We start from the raw sequence: 21,090 nt of genomic DNA on the forward strand, positions 1-21,090 counted from the left end.
TCTGGAACTCAACCAACTGCCTCACCTGATGGAAAATGCTTATGAACTTATAAATCACCTTTGAACACATTTTCCCAGTAGAAATAAAACAGACTGCAAGCTCCCAACGGCCTGAAATGTGTATATCAGCTTTGATAACCAATTTAACAATTTGAGACAACTAAGGACTAAAAACACTATCTGAAAGTTCAGACAATAGCAAAATGTTTTGTTTAGGGCTGGGAGTTCCATAAGCAATATAGGAATCACAAATAAAAATAGATAATTATAATTTTGTTTTTATCACACAAAAAATTATAGACTGAAGTTAAACAGTGGGCCTATTATATTAGTGCAGTGATACCTAGTCCTGGCTACATGTTATTAGCATCACCAGAGAGCTTTTAAAAAAATTCCAATGGCCAGGCTGCACCCCACACCAATTAAACGTGAAGCAGGAGCTGGAGTGGAGGGAACAGACCAGGCCATCTTAGCTTTTAAAGCTCCCAAGCTTTCTCCAATGCGCAGCCAAAGTTAAGAACCTCTGCACCGGCCTTCTGAAGTTACTTAGTCTTACAAAATCTACCTAGTGGATGAAAATTTCTTCGTTATTTCTGCCCATAGCTTCTTTACAGATGGGATATGGAATGAAAAAAAAAAAATTGCTTGCTAGATAGTCACACACATACATGAAAAAATACATGCACACATATTTTTATTTTATTTAAATTGGGCCCTGACCATTAGCATATAAATCAGAAAAACTGAGTGCTTTAGAACTTACATATCCTCTTCAAATCTTTAAAGAGCCAAACTCTAAAAATCACACATAAAAGATATTTGTCATTAAAAAAAACACACACACACAAACAAACTTTAATCACCTTGAGGAACCATGATCCAATAATATATTTAATAGGTAAGATTTCATTCATCAATGTACAAAAAAAACACCCCAAAACCTAAACTTTGATTAAGACACGTACTCTTTTAACAAGAGTACTTACAGTTAGAAAGGTTTATCGGTAGCACTCTGAGGTAGCATATTTTGTAAAGTAATGGAAATAGTCACAGAGCCGCTCTGCAGTTTCTTTTGGGCACAAAAGGACAGGCTGTTAGCTGTTGCTCTTGATAGAGAAGAGTGAATTTGTCTGTACTCATTGCCAAAGTCAGCCTGACCATGTTCCTTGCTGTGGCCATCCCCACGTTACACTTCATACATTGTGGGTTTAGGAAAAGATAAAAGTGTTTCAACACCTCTTTCCTCTTGGGGTAGTGACACCCTGGCTTTGGCACCAATCTCCTTTAGCCACATGCAGTCCTCACTGGCAGGAGATGCACACACCCAGTAGGAAGAAAAATAGGGCATCACAGTGCCTTTTTTTCAGTGGGCTCTAATGATTTACTTAAGAGTGATGGACTCCTCTAAGGCTAAAAAGAGGTTTGTTTCTGAATATTCTCTCCTTGATTCTGGCCCTTAAAAGGTTCTCCTGTTTTTCCTCTCCCTGAGTACAATATTTTGGGGTATCATTAAGTTTTTTGCAATTGTCCTGCCAGGTTGGTGAGCAGAGAAGCTTTTTTAAAAAAATCCACACGGGTGCAGGAGTACTCCAAGAACAGACTTCCTCTGTGCAAGTTGAAATGACACAAGTTAATAGTTCAGGAAAATGGCCTGCTTCTTTTTTAAAAAAATGTAAATATTTAGCTCAGCTCTTGCATTTTAAATACAAATATACAGTCAAACAGGCTAAGGATTAAAGCTGCAAAAATGGTCCCACCAACATCAGACCAAGGTGCGGGTCCAATTTTTGCCCAATGGTCACAGATTAAAGGGATGTCGAACCCATAAAAGCCCTTTTTTTCCCAATAATACTTGCTGTTTTAAAGTTGAATCCTTAGAAGGAATCAATATACAAATGAATAAAAATAGCACATGTCCAAGCAAAAAAGGGCATGAGCTGGGCCTGAGTTGCCACTTAAAACTCCATCATTCAGTATCATACAAAATCCTCAAAGGCTGCCTGGAATCAGGGACCAAGGCATTCCTGAACATGCCAGCCACCCAGGTCAACTGCTGACCCAAAGTCAACGACATAAGTGAACATCAGACTTCAAGTATCCAAGGTGCTACAAGAGCTGGTCCTCTCAAGGACTCAGGCTGACTCTCAGAAGCTCCCCTTCCCTCACAACATCCCATTTTGTACAAAAGGTGAAGCACTGCTTATGGTCACTACAAAACACAGGAGTGGGATGTGAGGGATAAGAGAACTGATCTCTGAAATATACCAGCCTAACAAATACATATAAATTCTTTAACATTTTGTACAACTAGAAGGTGCATGAGCTGGTATTCAAGCGATCACTTTAAACTCTTACTTTTCTCCCCTTTCTGCCTCAAACAGGAAAATGGTTCCATTGGGTTAACAGTGTCATTTTAAAATGCCATAAATTAAATAAGTTAGTTCACATTTTATCCCCCAGCACTTAAGTTACAGTTAAATCTCTAATGTGCCTTTGAAGTTTGCTTCAACAGCTCCAGGTCTCTTCGGCGGATAGTGTCAGCTCTGTGACAACCATATTCGTCCAGCTGCAAAGGTATGAATTGTTCAAGCAGCCCGAGGCCCTGTCTAGCAGGGCTGGTATACAGCTTAGTCCAGGATGGTTTAAAGTTTCCATTGAATCCCAAAAATATGGTACTCCCTTTAAAAGAAAAAAAACAAAGTTCAATTTGTATCTCTACTAGTTTCAGGCAAGATAATGTGAAAGGTGAGGTGGAGGTGAGCGAAACAAAAAACAACAAAAAAACTATACTTCCTTACGTCAGAGAATGAACTCTTACCACCCACCTCCTGCCCCAAATAACAAACTACATCCCAACACACTTCCTCTAACACTGTCTCCTGATTTAGAAATTACTTCATAATACCCACCCCAGCCTAACAAGCTCATGAAAGCAGGCTGATACCTACACTCCACCATAAAAATGTATATGTTGCTGTTCTCCTAAAAACTTTTTATGGAAGAATACAGATACAAACCTTTGTTATAAAGATTGGCTGGCTTGGCTAATCCCAGAGGTACTAATGAATCCGAAATATTGAACTGCTTTATCTGTCCTCTTGTGCTCAACAGGACAACTGACCTGTAAAAGTTAGAAAATCAGAGCAAGTTTCAGTAATTCAGCATGTGTTCACTGAGTACCTTTCTGAAGTATATACTAGATAAAAGCAGAACTCAAAAAACAAAAAGCACTCCACATGCCTTTTCATCCTTGCTGACACAAGGGTCCACTTCAATTCTGCACCTAGATCTTAACGTTTCTGTTACAAGGAGGTCTCTAAATACAGGGAAAACTAGTGAGAGTTGGACTGTGAAGAAAGCTGAGCACCGAACAATTGATGCTTTTGAACTGTGGTGTTGGAGAAGACTCTTGAGAGTCCCTTGGACTGCAAGGAGATCCAACCAGTCCATTCGAAAGGAGATCAGCCCTGGGATTTCTTTGGAAGGAATGATGCTAAAGCTGAAACTCCAGTACTTTGGCCACCTCATGTGAAGAGTTGACTCATTGGAAAAGACCCTGATGCTAGGAGGGATTGGGGGCAGGAGGAGAAGGGGACGACAGAGGATGAGATGGCTGGATGGCATCACCGACTTGATGGACGTGAGTTTCAGTAAACTCCAGGAGTTGGTGATGGACAGGGAGGCCTGGCGTGCTGCAATTCATGGGGTTGCAAAGAGTCAGACATGACTGAGTGACTGAACTGAACTGAACATCTTTACAGTATTAACTTTTCCATCCAGAAGCAGGGAGAGCCTCTACTTTTACTCTTATCATATATCCTTTAATAAAGCATTTCTTTTCTTAATATATTGGGTGCCTTGCATGACTATTGTGTTGCTCTAAACATCTGTAGTGAGCTTTATGTTCCAGATTGTTTTAGGTGAAGTGACTGACTGTGTTTATTTTCCAACATTAGGGAAAAAAATCTTTAGATACATAAAGAAAATTGAGGCCTTGCAAAGTAAATACCTACAAATGTATTAAACCAGAAGATAGATCTATATGTACACAAAGAATGTTACACTCAAAGAATATAATGACTTTACGGGACTTGTTGAGACCTGGTTCTTTAAAGTTTAAGGAGCGGAATTGACCAGATCAGTTGATGATGATTCAAAAGCTACATAGGACTTTGCGGGAAGCCTATGTTCCTCACTTTGGGGCTTCATTAAATGAAAGCCTGTGTGTAAATCAATGTCCGCAGCAAAGCAAAGGGGGCAGAAAGGGGACTGAATTTATCTTCTTGCCTCCAGTCAGGGTCTGCCTAACACAAATACAGCAAGGTGCACCTCTGTTCAGACACTAAGAACACTGGAGCGGGTTGTCATTTCCTTCTCCAGTGCAGGAAAGTGAAAAGTGAAAGTGAAGTCGTTCAGTCGTGCCCGACTCTTAGGGCTCTTAAAAAAGAGATCACACACTCATCTACTTAAAAAATCAATTTAGTCCTTTCCAGTCAATTCCAAGTGACCCAGATGGCAACTTCCTATACCAGAGTCATAGCCCAATGCTGTCCAAGGGTTCATCAGCAGGATAGACTGTTACAAAGGCAAAACTCAATAAAATTGTTTTAAAATGATACTGAGCCTTCTGAGAGAGTTGGGTACAATGTAGATCAGCTTAATACTAAGAAGTGGGATAGGAACGATCCAAAATGTTGAGCTTTTCCTCCTTCCAAGAACCTTCCCATCATTTGCAAACTCTTCTAACATCCAAGTCCTCACTTATCAATGATAAGCAACTTAGATCACACAGGCATCAACCTGAAACTGGGAAAAGAATGAGTATCCATCCTTCAAGAATCCTAAATACCCAGAGTAAAAAAGTAGACAAGCCAAAACTCAGAGTGAGCCAGGTGTCATCCTTAAGGTATCTTATCCCTTATACAGGTTAAGCTTCACCTACCTTGGAGGGATGCTTGTTTTTAAGTATTCTTCCATGCGACTGACATCAGTGAAAGAGAAAATCTTTTTTTCAGTCAACCGGAAGGGAACACTGCAGGCATCCACAATCACGAGGAGGACGCCCACACTTCGTAAGGGAAAGTCGGTGCCGTTGATCTGAGAACACAAGATCGTTCTCTGCTGTCATTACCATTTCAGTATCTTTCCAGCCCCTTTCCCTCTGTCTTCTAAACCCAAGAATCAAAAGTAATAATTCCAAAATTCAAACTGCATGTTCCATCACTCTTCCTCTGCCAACATTTGAAATTGAGTCTGTGTTTTCATAGGCTTTTACCTTGACTGGTCTTTACTGATTGGATAAGATGCTCTAAGCAAGACATGGCAGCCTACACTCAGCTGAGTAGGATGACTCTGCAGGTTCAGGGCTTTCATTCTTATATACATACTCTCTCACTGGGGTCAGTTTCCAACTCAGTGATCAGGTGACGGCCTCTATACTGAAGCTCAGATGTTGTCACATTGGCTCAGGAAAAAAATATATAACTGTATACAATAGGTATCTAGTCGTATAGGTAGGTAAGTAGAGAGATAGACTTCCTTAACCCACATAAACTCCCGCCCCGTCAGAGTTTAGGTTTGAAACATCAGAAGAGGCAGATAGTTTCATCTGCATTGTTCCATATATAGGTCTCCTTTAAAATCAAAATGGAAAACAGGAAATTTTACCAGGATTTAAGCCACGGGTAGTGATATCTTGTTCAAATAATTACTGTGAACTGAAAGTTCCAGTCGTTCTCTTTAAATTAATGGCTCGAGACATTTTCAAGAAAAAGGAATCCCAGATATACCCAAATCTCATAAATTCCTCAACCAAAAAAGGAAAGAAAAAAATCTTGACTGAAAAATGATTTAACACTAAGCCATAGGCACTGATTCTCTTTAAAATGTGTAAAATTATAAACTATGTTAAAAGTTAACAAAGGAGAGATGCTCTCTTCATTACACCTGTCCTCACTTGGAGAAGTTATACTTAAATTGTATTTCTAATCACTAATGATCTCACAGGAATTCAAAATGGCTATTTGCCTGTATTTAAACTGCTCTAGTCCAGAGAATAATTCTAGAAGTGCTTAATATATAGTGCCATTCTATATTTAGAAAGACTGAAAGTGACCCATTTTTTAAAATCCAAATACTTAGAACTGAGACACATTTGATTAAAAAAAAAAAAATCATGATCTTTAACACACTCAAACTGTCGGATTGAAAATTACCTCCAAAAACCTGCTGCTTAAAAGAAACACAAAATTTTCCATAAAAACTAAAGCAAGGCCACGTCCAGCAAAGACTTTTCAGGTAATACATGTGAAAAGTAGTGGAGGTAAACATGACAAAACACAGTCCTCTGTGACCTCTTTTACGGTCCCAGACATGCAGTGACTCCAGCAATGGAGTCAAACAATGTCTGCACACCCAAAGGAATACCCTACCTGAGATTGTCTGGGCAATACCTTATCTTGTTTAATTACCTAGTAAGCTAGTAGAGCAGAGACTCAGCACCCAGTGGCATCCCTTTGCAACTGACACCCACCAGATTCCACACAAGGACGCTGGGATGGGTTCCTCAGACTGCTGACTTTATTGAGATGTTGAGCTAACAAACTTCCTACATCATGCTGCTGCTGCTAAGTCACTTCAGTCGTGTCCGACTCTGTGCGACCCCATAGAGGGCAGCCCACCAGGCTCTGCCGTCCCTGGGATTCTCCAGGCAAGATCACTGGAGTGGGTTGCCATTTCCTTCTCCAATGCATGAAAGTGAAAAGTGAAAGTGAAGTCGCTCAGTCGTGCCCGACTCTTAGCGACCCCATGGACTGCAGCCCACTAGGCTCCTCCATCATAAACATACTACAAAATGAAGACATGCTAACATAGAGCAATAGGTATATATATGTGAGAAACCTTGGAGTTATATTTAAGTAAGGATCTTTCTTTCTTTTCCTTTCTTCCCTCCTTTCTTTCTAATTGTGGTAAGAACACTAACATAAAATCCATCCTCTTAAATATTTTAAGTAGACAATATATTATTACTGATTACAGGGAAAATGCTGTAAAACAGATTTTGAGAGTTTATGTAGTATTTTACTCAACTGAAACTTTATGCCTGATGATTAATAACTCTGCGTTTCACCTTCCTCATCTTAAGTAGGGGTATTTTTAATTCAAAATTATTAAAAAGTTCTTAATTTAGAGTTAAGTTCTGGCGGTGGATAATGGTGATGGCCACACAATATTATGAATGTATTTCATACCACTGAACTATATACTTAAAAATGGTTAGGATGGTAAATTTTATGTTATGTGTACTTTAACATAATAAAAGAGATTGAGAGAGAAAAAAAAAAAAGATTTAAGTTTTCACATATATGTGAATTTGTAAATGTGTTGTCCACCACTTAAAAAAAAAAAAAACAGCTCCCAAAGAGACCACATGAGACTAAGCCCAGGCCCTGGCTGGGTATCAGTCGGCTAGATACCTCCTACCCAAAGAGCCCTTTATACAGATGCACTCTGGTCAACTCAGTTTGGGACAGGCCACATGCCTAAAGCGGGCTTCCCTGAGAGCTAAGTTGGTAAAGAATCCGCCTGCAATGAAGGAGACCCCGTTTCAATTCCTGGGTTCCAAAGATCTGCTGGAGAAGGGATAGGCTACCCAGTCCAGTATTCTTGGGCTTCCCTGGTGGCTCAGCTGCTAAAGAATCCGCCTGCAATGCGAGAGACCTGGGTTTGATCCCTGGGTTCAGAAGATCCCCTGGAGAAGGGGATGGCTACCCACTCCAGCATTCTGGCCTGGAGAATTCCATGGACTGTATAGTCCATGGGGTCTCGAAGAGTCGGACACGACTGAGTGACTTTCACTTTCACTCCTAGAGCTGATTAACCTTGCTGGCAAACTTGGCTTTTAGGCCAAATTCCAATATTGATATTCAGGCTAACGTTTATACTTCCATTAACCTACTTAAAGACAGTTAATACTTTGCATTGTCACCTTCCTTATCTGAAAAACTGGGAGCCAAGCAATCTCAAAATAAGAGGCTGAGGAGATTTTAAAATCTTCAACTTCCATATTTTAAACAAATAACTGGGGAGCTTCTTTAAGTTTCAAAAACTGAGGTTAAAAACAATTTTCTACATATTGATTACCAATGACAATTTTTTAAACCAAAAATACCTTTTCTCCTATAGAAAAGGAATCTGGGTCACCTGAATAATTTTAACATTTGCCTAAAAGTAATCAATAAACTTAACTGAGAAAAAAAATTTAATAAATTTCATTTATTTAAAAATACATATGTTTAGGAGTATTTATACCTCTGTTGTATAGCTCACTACAAACAATAAAAATGTGATTAGAAACAAGTGAATGTTGTCAGAGATAATTCATGTTACCAGGACAGAATGAAAAAGTGAAAAGCTGAGGCAGTGCACACAGCAGATGGTACTCACAGAAATAACAGACGCATCTCCACGCTGAATCTCTGCTTGACTGGGTGACCGGAATTGCACAGGGAGGTAGCTTATATGAGGATCACTTGTGAACACCACCTACAAGGGGAAGAAGTTCCATATCTATGTTAACCTTCCAAAAAGATCCTTCAAAATAAACTCAACTATATCAAAGCCAGTGAATGATTTTTTTGTTTTTTTTTCCTCTGAACTTTCTGTACGTATTTCATGACCTGGAATTTTATTTTTTGATATAAGCTTTAATAGGAGAATGGTTCAGTTCAGTTCAGTTCAGTCGCTCAGTCGTGTCCAACTCTTTGCGACCCCATGAATTGCAGCACGCCAGGCCTCCCTGTCCATCACCAACTCCCGGAGTTCACTCAGACTCACGTCCATCGAGTCAGTGATGCCATCCAGCCATCTCATCCTCTGTCGTCCCCTTCTCCTCCTGCCCCCAATCCCTCCCAGCTATCAGAGTCTTTTCCAATGAGTCAACTCTTCGCATGAGGTGGCCAAAGTACTGGAGTTTCAGCTTTAGCATCATTCCTTCCAAAGAAATCCCAGGGCTGATCTCCTTCAGAATGGACTGGTTGGATCTCCTTGCAGGCCAAGGGACTCTCAAGAGTCTTCTCCAACACTACAGTTCAAAAGCATCAATTCTTCAGTGCTCAGCTTTCTTCACAGTCCAGCTCTCACATCCATACATGAATGGTATATGCCTCATTTTCTAGAGCAATCCCAGTTTCAAGTCATTGCAATCTTGTTAATAAGATAGCTCTCTAAATGACTATATAAATATGCTCTGTATCTAAATCTTTGTAAACATTTCATGCAAAAAAGTTACAAATCTTTTTGAAGGCTCTTTTCAAACCAGTTATCCTCAACTGTGACTCAGTCACTCCAGTATTGAGGAAAGAAGTATAGATGACAAGGATTACTCTGTTTAAAAACTTTTAGGGGACTTGTACATCACCAATTTTATTTAAATTCCTCTACCTGACCTGCAAAATGTTCCACAAATAGAGCCACTATTCTATTCTATTTCCCACTATCCACATTCAACATGCAGGGCAGTTCTCTCAGTTTTCCATTCTTCTGCCACTTGCCTTTTCAGATGCTGTTCCTTCCCCAAGAACGCCCTTCCATTTTCCCTTCTACTTCAAACCACTTCCAGCCTCCAAATCCCACCATCTACCTCCTCCCTAAAGGCTATCTTCTCAATTAAAAGCACTCAACTCTTCACACAATTTAACACTTGAAAGTATATGTACCAAGGAATTCCCTGGCAGTCCAGTGGTTAGGACTTAGCACTTTTACTACCTTGGACTGAGTTCAATTCCTGGTCAGGGAACTAAGATCCCACAAGCCATGTGGTACTGTCAAAAAATTTTTAAAAATTAAAAAAATATATATATATGTATATTCTTATAAATCAATGTCAACAAGAATAAATAATCATGGCAAGCGCAGATAATCATTATATTAAGCATCCAGAAGCTGAACATTTTTTGAAGTCTCAGGTCTGACGTCAAAAATTCTTGCGAATTTTCCTACTTATCTCTAATTTACATGTGTTTTTGACATTAAAATAAAAATTCTCCTCAAATTTCCAAGTAAAAGTGGTGTCCATAGACACTTCAAATACTTCTCAACTGCCAGGTCAGTAGTCAATACATTTTTAAGAAATGAATTCTGATCAATGTTTTAAGCCCAAAAATAAAGAATGCTAAACATCAATGCATGGAACCATTTAACAAGATAGGCCTAGAATAGTTTCGAAGATGATTAAGTTATCTTTACAAATTCTAGTATTTCTTATAACAAGTATAAATTATTTGAAGTCTTCTCAGTAATGAAGGACTTTCTTAACAAATTCAACTTGAGAATTAGGCTGGAAAATTTACTTCTCCACAAAGATTATCTGACAATTTCACTTTAACAGTCAAAACATTACACAGGACAGGCAAGGATTCATATAAGCTTATTTATATACCTGGTTTATTTTTTGGTCTGTTGGTTAGTTTAGTTGAACTGGAGTATAGAGGTGGCTCAAGAGTATAAGAAACCAAGACCATGATAGTGAGTTGTCACCAGAAAAATAATCATCCTATATCACAACAGGAAACATAAATCCCCCTTCCTTTCCCTGTTCTTACTGCCACCAACAGACAGAAACAAGAAAAATTAGAAATAAGAAATAAAAGAAATATTTAGAGGTTTTCTCCCTCTTATTAAAAGAGATCAGTCCTGGATGTTCTTTGGAAGGACTGATGGTAAAGCTGAAACTCCAATACTTTGGCCACCTCATGTGAAGAGTTGACTCATTGGAAAAGACTCTGATGCTGGGAGGGATTGGGGGCAGGAGGAGAAGGGGACGACAGAGGATGAGATGGCTGGATGGCATTACCAACTCGATGGACATGAGTCTGGGTGAACTCTGGGAGTTGGTGATGGACAGGGAGGCCTGGCGTGCTGCAATTCATGGGGTCGCAAAGAGTTGGACACGACTGAGTGACTGAACTGAACTGAACTGATTACAGTATGCATTTCTGTGGCAGTAAGAACTTTTTTTAAAAACTCCTCCAGGCCCATGAAACTAAAATGTGAACATTTATCAGAATCACCTGCAGGGCCTGTTAAAGCAAAGACCATAAGCCCCACTCCTTAAGTTTCTGATTGGGTAGAACTGGGTGGGCCCCAAGAGTTCGAATTTTTCACAAGTTCCCAGGTGATGCTGATGCTGCTGGTCTGGGGACCACAAGTTGAGAACCATTCCTCTTGACCCATATTTGTTTATATATAGGTTAAATATTAATTAGGGCAATATTGATTCTGTACTTCTTTTTCTCCTGGAATCAATGTGACTTCCTATGGGGTTTCCCATGCCTGATTTTAGCTCATACTTTGGATTTACTTTCACTGCCAAGTTTTCTCAAGATCTAGAAGACTGTCTCATTAAGAATATGTCACAGGAAGCACTTCACTTCTAGCCAAAGTCAGTTTGTACTTTTAATTATAGGTAAACATAATAGCATATGCTTCAAATTAATAGTTTTTCATCTTAAAGGAAACAATTTCCATGAATGCCTTTTCTGAAGATAAATTTCACACTGCCAAGAAAACAGATATTTCCACATCACTGACATGTATACATAATAGTGATAATGTACTGGAATCACAGCTGAGAAAGAAAAGATGACAACCAATAAATCCATAATGACCCAGGGCAAACTGATGTGTAAATACACTTTGACTGATTTTATTATAAATTTGGACTGGTTTGCTTCTTATGATCATTAAATTCTAGAGTGGGCCAAAATTCAGGAGAAACCATTCAATATTTATAAACTGGCAGCAAACATCATCAAAAAATTTATGATTTTACAAACAATAAATGCTGGAGAGGGTGTGGAGAAAAGGGAATCGTCTTGCATTGTTGTGCTGTGCTTAGCTACTCAGTTGTGTCCTACTCTTTGCAACCCCATGGACTGTAGCCCGCTAGGCTTCTCTGTCCATGGGGATTCCCCAGGCAAGAATTCTGGAGTGGGTTGCCATGCCCTTCTGCAGGGGATCTTCCCAATCCAGGGATCGAACCAAGGTCTCCTGCATTGCAGGCGGATGCTTTAACATCTGAGCCACAAAGGAAGCCCTGGTGCTTGCACTGCTGGTGAGAATGTAAACGATACAGCCACTATGGAGAACAGTATGCAGGTTCCTTAAAAAACTAGAAATAAAACTACCACATGACCCAACAATTCCACTACTGGGCATATACCCTGAGGAAACCATAACTGAAAAAGACACACGTTCTTTTTCACAATGTTCACTGCAGCACTATTTACAGTAACTAGGACACGGAAGCAACCTAGATGTCCATCAGCATGAATGGATAAAGAAGCTGTGGTACATATATACAATGGAATTTTAGTCATAAAAAGGAATGCATTTGAGTCAGTTCTAATGAGGTGGATGAACCTACAGCCTATTATACAGAATGAAGTCAGAAAGAGAAAAACAAATGTTGTATATTAATGCATATATATGGAACCTGGAAAGATGGTATTGATGAATCCATCTGCAGAGCAACAACGGAGATGCAGACATAGAAAAAAGATTTGTGGACACTGTGGGGGAAGGAGGACAAATCGACAGTAGGATAGCAACATAAATTACCATACGTAAAATAGATAGCCAGTGGGAATTTGCTATATGATGTAGGTAGCTCAAATCAGGTGCTCTGTGACAACCTAGGGGGTGAGATGGGGTGAAAGGTGGGAGGGAGGTTCAGGAGGAAGGGGACATGTGTATACTTATGGCTGATTCACACTGATGTATGGCAGAAACCAACACAATATTGTAAAACAATTATCTTCCAATTAAAAATAAATTTAAAAATAAAATAAATGGGCAGCACAGATGTTTCGGGGCCGGGGGGGGAATGTGCTGACTGCACAGAACCTTTTGACTTTTTCTCTTGGACCAAAGCCCACTTTTATTCCTTGTTTTACCTGACGGGTTCCACAGCCTTGACAGAGTCCTTTGAGCATGGACGGCATCGACTTGAGGGCTGATGGCTTTCTGTAATACCGGGGATATGCTTTGGCCATGCAGTTACTGATGTCTTTTGAGTCTGTTGCTGCCTGGATCTTGACTCTTTCGCATCCCTGAGATGAACAGTAACTGTGACCATCCCTGTGGCTTTTGGCTTTAAGATACAGAAACAGCAACCTGCACAAAACAGACCAGTCCAAAGGGTATTAGATTTTGACTTTCAAAAACTTTCAAATTAACTCATGGCCAGTGGGGATATTCCTCCAATAAAGTAATTTTTTTCTCAAAAGGAAAATAACTTATAAAACTAATAAAGTTGCTTCTCTTTCCTTTCTGTCCTCATAGGGTTCTAAGTCAAACACAATTCCACTTCAGAAAATATCATGAAAATCTGATTCCATCATTATGGACAGTATCAAAGTAAATTTCTGGTTTGAATAACCTCAATAGGTAATTTGGGAAAATGGAATTTGGCTTGGCTCAAAAATTCCTTGGAAAACTAATACTTATGTTGAGTTTAGAATTCGGTAAATTAGGGTGGTTTATTCTTTCTTTCTTTTTCTTTTAGTTTATACATTATTCTGTTTTAAGGCACAAAACTGGAATAATAAAAACAGCAACTTTGAGACTGGTTTGTTTAAGGCCAAGATATGGTCTCAAATCAATTTCTGTGATGTATACTAAGAGCAGATGGGCCTGGAGTCCTTCTGTCTATACTTTGGCCAAAATCAAGTGAAATGATCAGTCCTACCCAGTCTGAATTCTCCTCCAAAATGAATGGAAAAGCAACTTCTAGGCAGCAGTCCAATGTCTTGTCAGCAAACCTAGGCCTTCTAAACCAAAGGAAGTCAAGATTCCAAAAATGACTTGATCAACTGTGATTGATTACTGGAGTTCACAAGTTCACATTTTAAAATGAAGTCAACAAACAATACAACGTTGAGATTATGAGGTGAAAATCAGCCACTGTTCCAACATCTAGTAATTTTAACATATACATAAGGAATGACAGGGATCTAATTAGGCATGTGCCTTTTGATATATAATTAAAACCATCAAAATGAACAGAATTAAAAAGAATTTGAACCTCAAAGGCTGAAAGGTTCTAGAAATACCCAGATGAAGCAATATTTCCTATCATTGTACATATTAATCATTAATTTGTGATTACCAAACTGTCCTTACAAATTTGGGCCTTACATTTATTTTTGCAGAAGATCAACTGGGAATGTAGCTGTTCTGTCATCTATAGAATAAAACTCCAACTAGATTTTTAAAGGTTAATTAGAAATTAAAAGTAAGAGAAAATGATACTAAAGGGTTTAAGCTAATCACACTGGCTGCTGCACCAGCCCTGGAGGGCAAATGAGTTGCTTCTTACCCAAAGGCTAACAAGACAATTGAGTGAACTCCAACCTCATTCCCCCACAGTCAGTCCTGCCACCCTTCTCTTCAGTCCAAAATTTTCTTTCCCCAAACATGTCATGCCATGTTTTTCATGCCTCCATGCATTTATCCATACTGTTCTTGGAACACTTACTCGTCTCCTCCTACTCACTCCTCAAGAGTTAGCCCCAATGTTACCCTCGTGGGTGTCACTGACCACCCAAGGCTGAACTTGCAGATTATCTCAAAAGGCATGCTATAGGACTTACAGCATTTAAACCTTTCACCTTCTAACTACTTGCTTTACATGCCCACATCCTTCAGTGGACAGTGAATTTGCAGAAGAAATGCATCTTATTTACATGAGTATCTTTATAGTACCTAGACAATGGTATGGAGTAGAAATGTCAGCTTAAGGAATGGATATTGGAGGAGCATGCTACTTTCTGGAAGAGTACAGGAGATCAAGCCTACCATAACCCAAAGGCTGAGAGACTGTAACTGGATAAAAGCAGACAAAGCCAACAGGACCCCAGGTGAACAGGATTAGAATTAAAAAGTGGAAAGATGCAGCCTAGAGAAAGTTGAAAGCAAATATGCCATGGTTACACAGTGCGTTTTGTTTTTTTTTTAAACCCAAGGTCAACTTGAGAGATAGCCTTAAAGGAAGAGAAAAATGAGCTTTTGCTAAAATATGAACTATATCATATGGAAATAATCATCTTTAGAGTTGTTATGGAAAACATTATTTTAATTTTCAACTGGGCCTACTGGTTCTTTATTGACAAGGATAATTTTTCTCTCTAAATTGCCTTAATAGGTATACGGCAAACATCTCACTCGATTCCTATTGCCAACTGTAATTATGAGTCATTCTAGTTCTTCTTAAACCTCTAATGGTGATAAGCAGAGAATTACCCACATCAGCTGCTTTTCTAACTAGCCGTCACATCACAGCCTATTCTTAGTTACACTGAAGAACTAGTAATTTCACCATTAAAGAAAAACAGCAAAAATTTTCGTTCATGGGTTGCCCTGAATTACCCCGTGCTGGAGTCAAAATAGAATTTCCTCTCAGACTGCTTCTTCTGCAATTCCTCCAGCGAATGCACAGGCTCATACTCTTCCATTTTGGATAATGAGCCATTATGCCGCTGTAAAAAGCCAAAGGTAATCTGAAAACTTGTGTTTGATGGATAGCAGAGACCAACTCGAATCCAGTCATTCCTATAAAGGAGAGACAATAAAAACACAAGTCCACATTTGAGCCAATATCCTTTGAGTATTACAGCATATGTAAATTTCAGCCATGATCTTCTCCTTCTTAAATTTCTACTGTGTATGGAGCCACTAACAATGAAAGTCCTGAACCCTAACACACATAAGTTATCCACCTTTCCACGTTACCCAGATTTCTCTCATCGTATATTTACAATGATATGGCTTAGAAAAATCTTGTTTGCAACAAGATTTCAGAGAATGTGAATAGATGTTGGATAAAATGTACTCAGATACTGTAAGCAGATAATAAAATTAAATGAGATGGTTGGGAATGGGTACACTAAGATGGAATAAACACTAATAGCCTGATTGTGGAAATGTACGCTGCTAAGTTTTCCAAAGGATTTTTTTATTCATAAATATATTTGTATCTTTTATAATAACACTAGGATAAATTCCTGGAGAAGGCAATGGCACCCCACTCCAGTACTCTTGCCTGGAAAATCCCATGGACGGAGGAGCCTGGTGGGCTGCTGTCCGTGGGGTCGCTAAGAGTCGGACACGACTGAGCGACTTCACTTTCACTTTTCACTTTTCACTTTCATGCATTGGAGAAGGAAATGGCAACCCACTCCAGTGTTCTTGCCTGGAGAATCCCAGGGACAGGGGAGCCTGATGGGCTGCCGTCTATGGGGTCACACAGAGTCGGACACGACTGAAGCAACTTAGCAGCAGCAAGATAAATTCCTAGTGGCAAAATTGCCAGTTGCTGTTTTTGTTATTGTTCAGTCACTAAGTTGTATCTGTAACCCACCAGGCTCCTCTGTTCGTGGGATTTTGCAGGCAAGAATACTGGAGTGGGTTGCCATTTCCTTCTCCAGAGGATCTTCCCAACCCAGGGATCAAACCCACAGTTCCTGCTTGGTGGGCAGATTCTTTCCCACTGAGCCACCAGGGAAGCCTTAGAATTGTTAGAGACAAAGGTATATGCATTTTTTAAGTCTTTGATAATATTACCAAATTGCAATAGTGTTTTTTCTTACCTAATGTTCTTGGATATAAAATTAATACTCTTCGAAAACCATTAAAAATATTTCTCCTTTTTTTATCATTTGCTTTTTTCTGATGTTCTTTAAATTGTGGTGAAGTACAAAATTTGCCATGTTAGACATTTTTAACTTTACAGTTTAGTGGCATTACGTACATTCACAAGGTTGTACAACCATCACCACTACTCATTTCCAGAACTTTTTAATCATTCTAAAGAATTTTACCACAATATGTAATGAGGGTTTAAAAGTGTTCACACAAATTTCATTCAGTAATCCCACTAAAGAATTAGAAATACAGACCAAAAATAATAAGAAAAATGTTCTATCCAGTATTATTTGTAATACTAAAAGGAGAGGAGGGACAGGAGAAAAACAATCTAAATGTTCACGGGGGAATGGAATAGTTAAACACATTTTGGTATGAGATATACTCAGAGAACCTTTGAGGGTGGAAAGAGACGAGAACCCTATACACATTTATAATGCCTTACTTTGATTAGAAGAATTATAGGTTATTGCAATTTTCTTTATGTTTTTCTGCATTTTCTTAGTTTGTGCAATAAGTATAGATTTATATCTTTTAAACTGTTATTTTCAAAAGTGCCACTATGACAAAATCCATGATCTCTCTGTAATTATCTTAAACATGGGAAAAAAAAACTTACATCTCCTCTTGCCTCTGCCCATGATATAATTTTTACAAACTTTTAGATGATTAAACAAGGAAAGTCTGACTGAATTTCAAGCCCATATGGAGTTTTGAAACTTCTGGCTCAGCCCTTTTTTCACTTTAAAATGTTTTTTACTTGCTCAGTATTTATTCAAAAAATTATGCTTGGTATGTACAGAACCCTGTTTACCTTTTGACTGTAATATCTCACCCTCAGGTTCACAATCTGCCAGCTATAACTTTTTGGACTGCTGATCACTCTTTGGCATGTATCCCCCACCCTCTCTGACAATCATTTGTTCTTTCATTGACTTCTAGGTAGCTCACAGACGGGAGTGATATGATCAGACTGGCTTTTAAAAAGAACTACACCCTGGACACAATGTGGGCCAAGGATTGGAAGTGGGGGGAGACGGGGAGACCGAGTAGGAGGCTGCTGCAGGGATCTAGGTGAGATGATAATGACTCAGTCATAAGCAGTGAGGGTGGCAAGAGTGAAGAGATTTGAACAATATTAAGGAGACAGGACCAACCAGGCTTGGCCACTAATAGGATGGAGAAATGAGAGAAAAGAAAGAGCCAAAGATGAGTCCTGAGAGTTTGTTTTCCTTTTCTGTCTTGGTTGACTTAGTAAGTGAAGGTGCAGTTCTTTGGCAGCAACAAGTATTACAGGAAAACAGTAGTGGTTCAGTTTAGAGCATATGCCAGAGGCCTAACATCTCAGAATAAGAGCATCTACAGTATGTTCAGCCACTCTTTAAAGTGCCCTACTTAGAGGCGAATTCCTATATGATCTATGTCCATTTCTGTTCATTTCAGTTAGTACTTTAAGAGAGTTCTGACAAGTCAAGGTTTATGATCAATCAGGTAAACAAACCATTTCAATTTTTCAGGGACATATCTGAGCAGTTTCATGGAGTCCCATGGTTTAACCACCACACATATCTAGATAGTCCCAGCTCTGGTTTCTAGTCTCATCTCTATCACTCCCCTAACCTAGGCTCCCACCGCAATCAATAAATACATCAGTCTTTGAGCAGAACTAGCCCTTTACCGACTCTGCTGCTTTTGTAACAAAATGATCACTTACTGTCACTTCCTCAGTGTAGCCTGGCCCAACTCCCTTATGCAGAATAATTGCTCTTATCCTTTGTCCATTAAAATAATAGTACTGGCTTATTTACTTAAATTTTATTCTACCTGTATACTGTGAGTTTCTAAAGGACAAGTATTTCTCTTGGTCATCCTTATATCAACTGGCACACAGTAAACATTTAAATAAATTAAATAATAAATTAATTAAATAAATAAACAGAGGTCTTGATTAAAAGTGATACTATAAAAAAAAAGTAATACTATGAGAGCAGACAATTGAGAAGTCAAGAGGAAATAGAAAGATGCTTTCACATACAGGCAGAGGTGCAAAGTATCTGGCATTCATGCCACAATTTTCCACTCCGTGCCCACTGATGACATGAATAATCAATCATACCACTCTCTTCTGTCAAGTCTAAATTTGGCCTCAAAAACTTTTTTACTTTCTAGGTAACCAAGTGCTCAGCTGGAACACCAGATAAAAATGTCTTCCTATCCCAGCTACGGAGAATTCAAGTATTCAGCATACAGTATTAAAATCTACTGTTGGGGAATTCTCTGCCAGGCCAGTGGTTAAGACTGGTGCTCTCACCAGTGCTGAGGGCCCAGGTTCGGTCCCTGGGGAGGAACTAAGATCCCACATTTCCACAGAAAAGCCACGTGGCACAGCAAAAAAAAAAAAAAATCTTAAATGGCTTTCTGCACAAAATACCTTGGCCATAGAGAAAAATACATGCTTTTAAAAGGAGAGGATTTAACCTATATAATCCCTTAAGTCCATCAATATAACATATATAGCCTTTCCACAGGAGGAACAAAGTACGTAAAGCCGGCATTCTTTACTTGCTACAAAGGAGATCGGCTATTATTTCTCTCCACTAAATTACTACTTGCTCAACTATTTGAAATAACGGTAACAAAAGCATACTTGTTGAAGTTTATGAGGTATAGAAAAGCAATCTTGGGTGCTGGCCCATTCCAGTGGATGGTGTAGCCCTTCTCCAGCATGATCACAGGCTGGTACTGTGAGAAAGCTGCCTTCTGGTTAATTCCTCGGAGCACCATAGGGTAGTCTGGATACTCATCTCGTGTGATGGTCATAGTCAGATTCGGAGTGCTCCATGTCTGCACATAGACCTTCAAAAAATAATTAAGAATTAAAGAAAAGAGAATGAAAATTTAAATAGCTAAAAAAAAAACATTTCCAGCAAAAGTCAAGTGTCTCTACTTTCAAAAGAGAGATTCTATGATCTGTGCCAGACAAAAATGAGTAGTAGCCAACTTCATCCTAAGCTCCACTTACAATGAAGCCTACTTAAACTGAAATGGTAAAAACAGACCATGTGTTCTGCTAGCCAAGATCTTCATCATCTCTTCCACAACAGGCCAGCTTATTCATCAGAATATAAAACCTTTGTGGTTTACATAGCTTGTCAAAGAAATCCCTCAATCTGAAGTACACACATATAAAAAATTAGTAAATTAATGTGAAAACTGATACCCTCTAGTTAAATCTGAAAGGCTTTCCTCTGAAATAAGAGGTGGAAATTTAAAATATCTTAGAGCTTTGGCTTTCGATTTTCCATGACCTGCATCAGCCCAAGAAGTCATTTTTCACCCATTAAAAAAAAAGTTATAAAGTGTTCTGCAAAAACTGGAAAAACATATTAAACTGAGGCAAATTTGAAAGCTCTGGGTTTATTCCAGTGGCATTTGGGCCCCATGCTACACCAAAACAAAATCTTTCCCAAATGCATCCTCCAAGGAACAACCTCAGAACAATTTCCTAAAACAAATCTGCATCTGTAACAGAATTCCCCAGAAGTATCGAAACATCTGCAGAATGCTGCATTTAATCCACACAACTTCTCTGTTTTCTGTTTCTCTTTTCCACAGTTTTGTCCATAGTGATTCCTTAATTATAAATTCTTTGAGCCAGGAAGTCTTAACTTTGATTTGTGTTTGACTATTTTGATATAACTCTTCTCTAATGACACCATGTAAAGATTAAAATATAGATAGGAAATACATAGTTTGAGACTGATTGTCTTCATTTAAATATATATGTTTAATATATTATATTTACTTATTGTTTATTTAAATGTTTATATGTGACCTGTACTTCATTACATTGGGTTGACCAAAAAGTTCTTTCAGGGTTTTTTCATTATGTTGCAACAGAAAAACCCAAATGAACTTTTTGGCCAACCCAATAATAGGTTATATAAAGGTCATATATAAAATATAATAAAATACACACCCAACCCCAAACACATATCTATAACCTGCCTTCTTCCAAATCCAAAGATTTGAGGTGGCACATGCTCCTTATGAGGGCTTCCCTGATAGCTCAGCTGGTAAAGAATTCGCCTGCAATGCAGGAGACCCTGGTTCAATTTCTGGGTCAGGAAGATCTCCTGGAGAAAGGGCAGACTACCCACTCCAGTATTCTTGGGCTTCCCTGGTGGCTCAGTCAGTAAAGAATCTGCCTGCAATGTGGGAGACCCGGGCTCAATCCCTGCATTGGGAAGATCCCCTGGAGAAGGGCATGGCAACCCACTCCAGTCTTCTTGCCTGGAGAATTCCCATGGACAGAGGTGCCTGGCGGGCTACAGTCCATGGGGTCGCAAAGAGTCGGACACGGCTGAGCGGCTAAGCACAGCACAGCAC

The 21,090-nt window shown here is 39.0% G+C and overlaps 1 protein-coding gene across 2 annotated transcripts in view; it reads right to left on the reverse strand.

Moving 5' to 3' along the window:
* Positions 1-677: 677 nt before the first annotated feature.
* CEMIP2 (cell migration inducing hyaluronidase 2) overlaps positions 678-21,090 on the reverse strand; it is an 81,398-nt gene continuing 60,985 nt past the window's right edge. The window contains exons 18-24 of one of the 2 annotated variants that reach the window (XM_019966058.2): positions 19,349-19,557; positions 15,427-15,609; positions 12,954-13,173; positions 8,446-8,544; positions 4,943-5,097; positions 3,018-3,121; positions 678-2,679 (exon numbers count right to left, since the gene is read on the reverse strand). In XM_019966058.2, coding sequence (XP_019821617.2) covers positions 2,483-2,679; positions 3,018-3,121; positions 4,943-5,097; positions 8,446-8,544; positions 12,954-13,173; positions 15,427-15,609; positions 19,349-19,557 — 1,167 coding nt within the window. In that variant the 3' untranslated portion in view covers positions 678-2,482. The remainder of the gene's footprint in view (positions 2,680-3,017; positions 3,122-4,942; positions 5,098-8,445; positions 8,545-12,953; positions 13,174-15,426; positions 15,610-19,348; positions 19,558-21,090) is intronic. The other variant, XM_070794653.1, reaches the window with a different exon arrangement.

The sequence above is a fragment of the Bos indicus genome, chromosome 8, assembly GCF_029378745.1.
Source record: "Bos indicus isolate NIAB-ARS_2022 breed Sahiwal x Tharparkar chromosome 8, NIAB-ARS_B.indTharparkar_mat_pri_1.0, whole genome shotgun sequence".
NCBI classification, from domain to species: Eukaryota; Metazoa; Chordata; class Mammalia; order Artiodactyla; family Bovidae; genus Bos; species Bos indicus.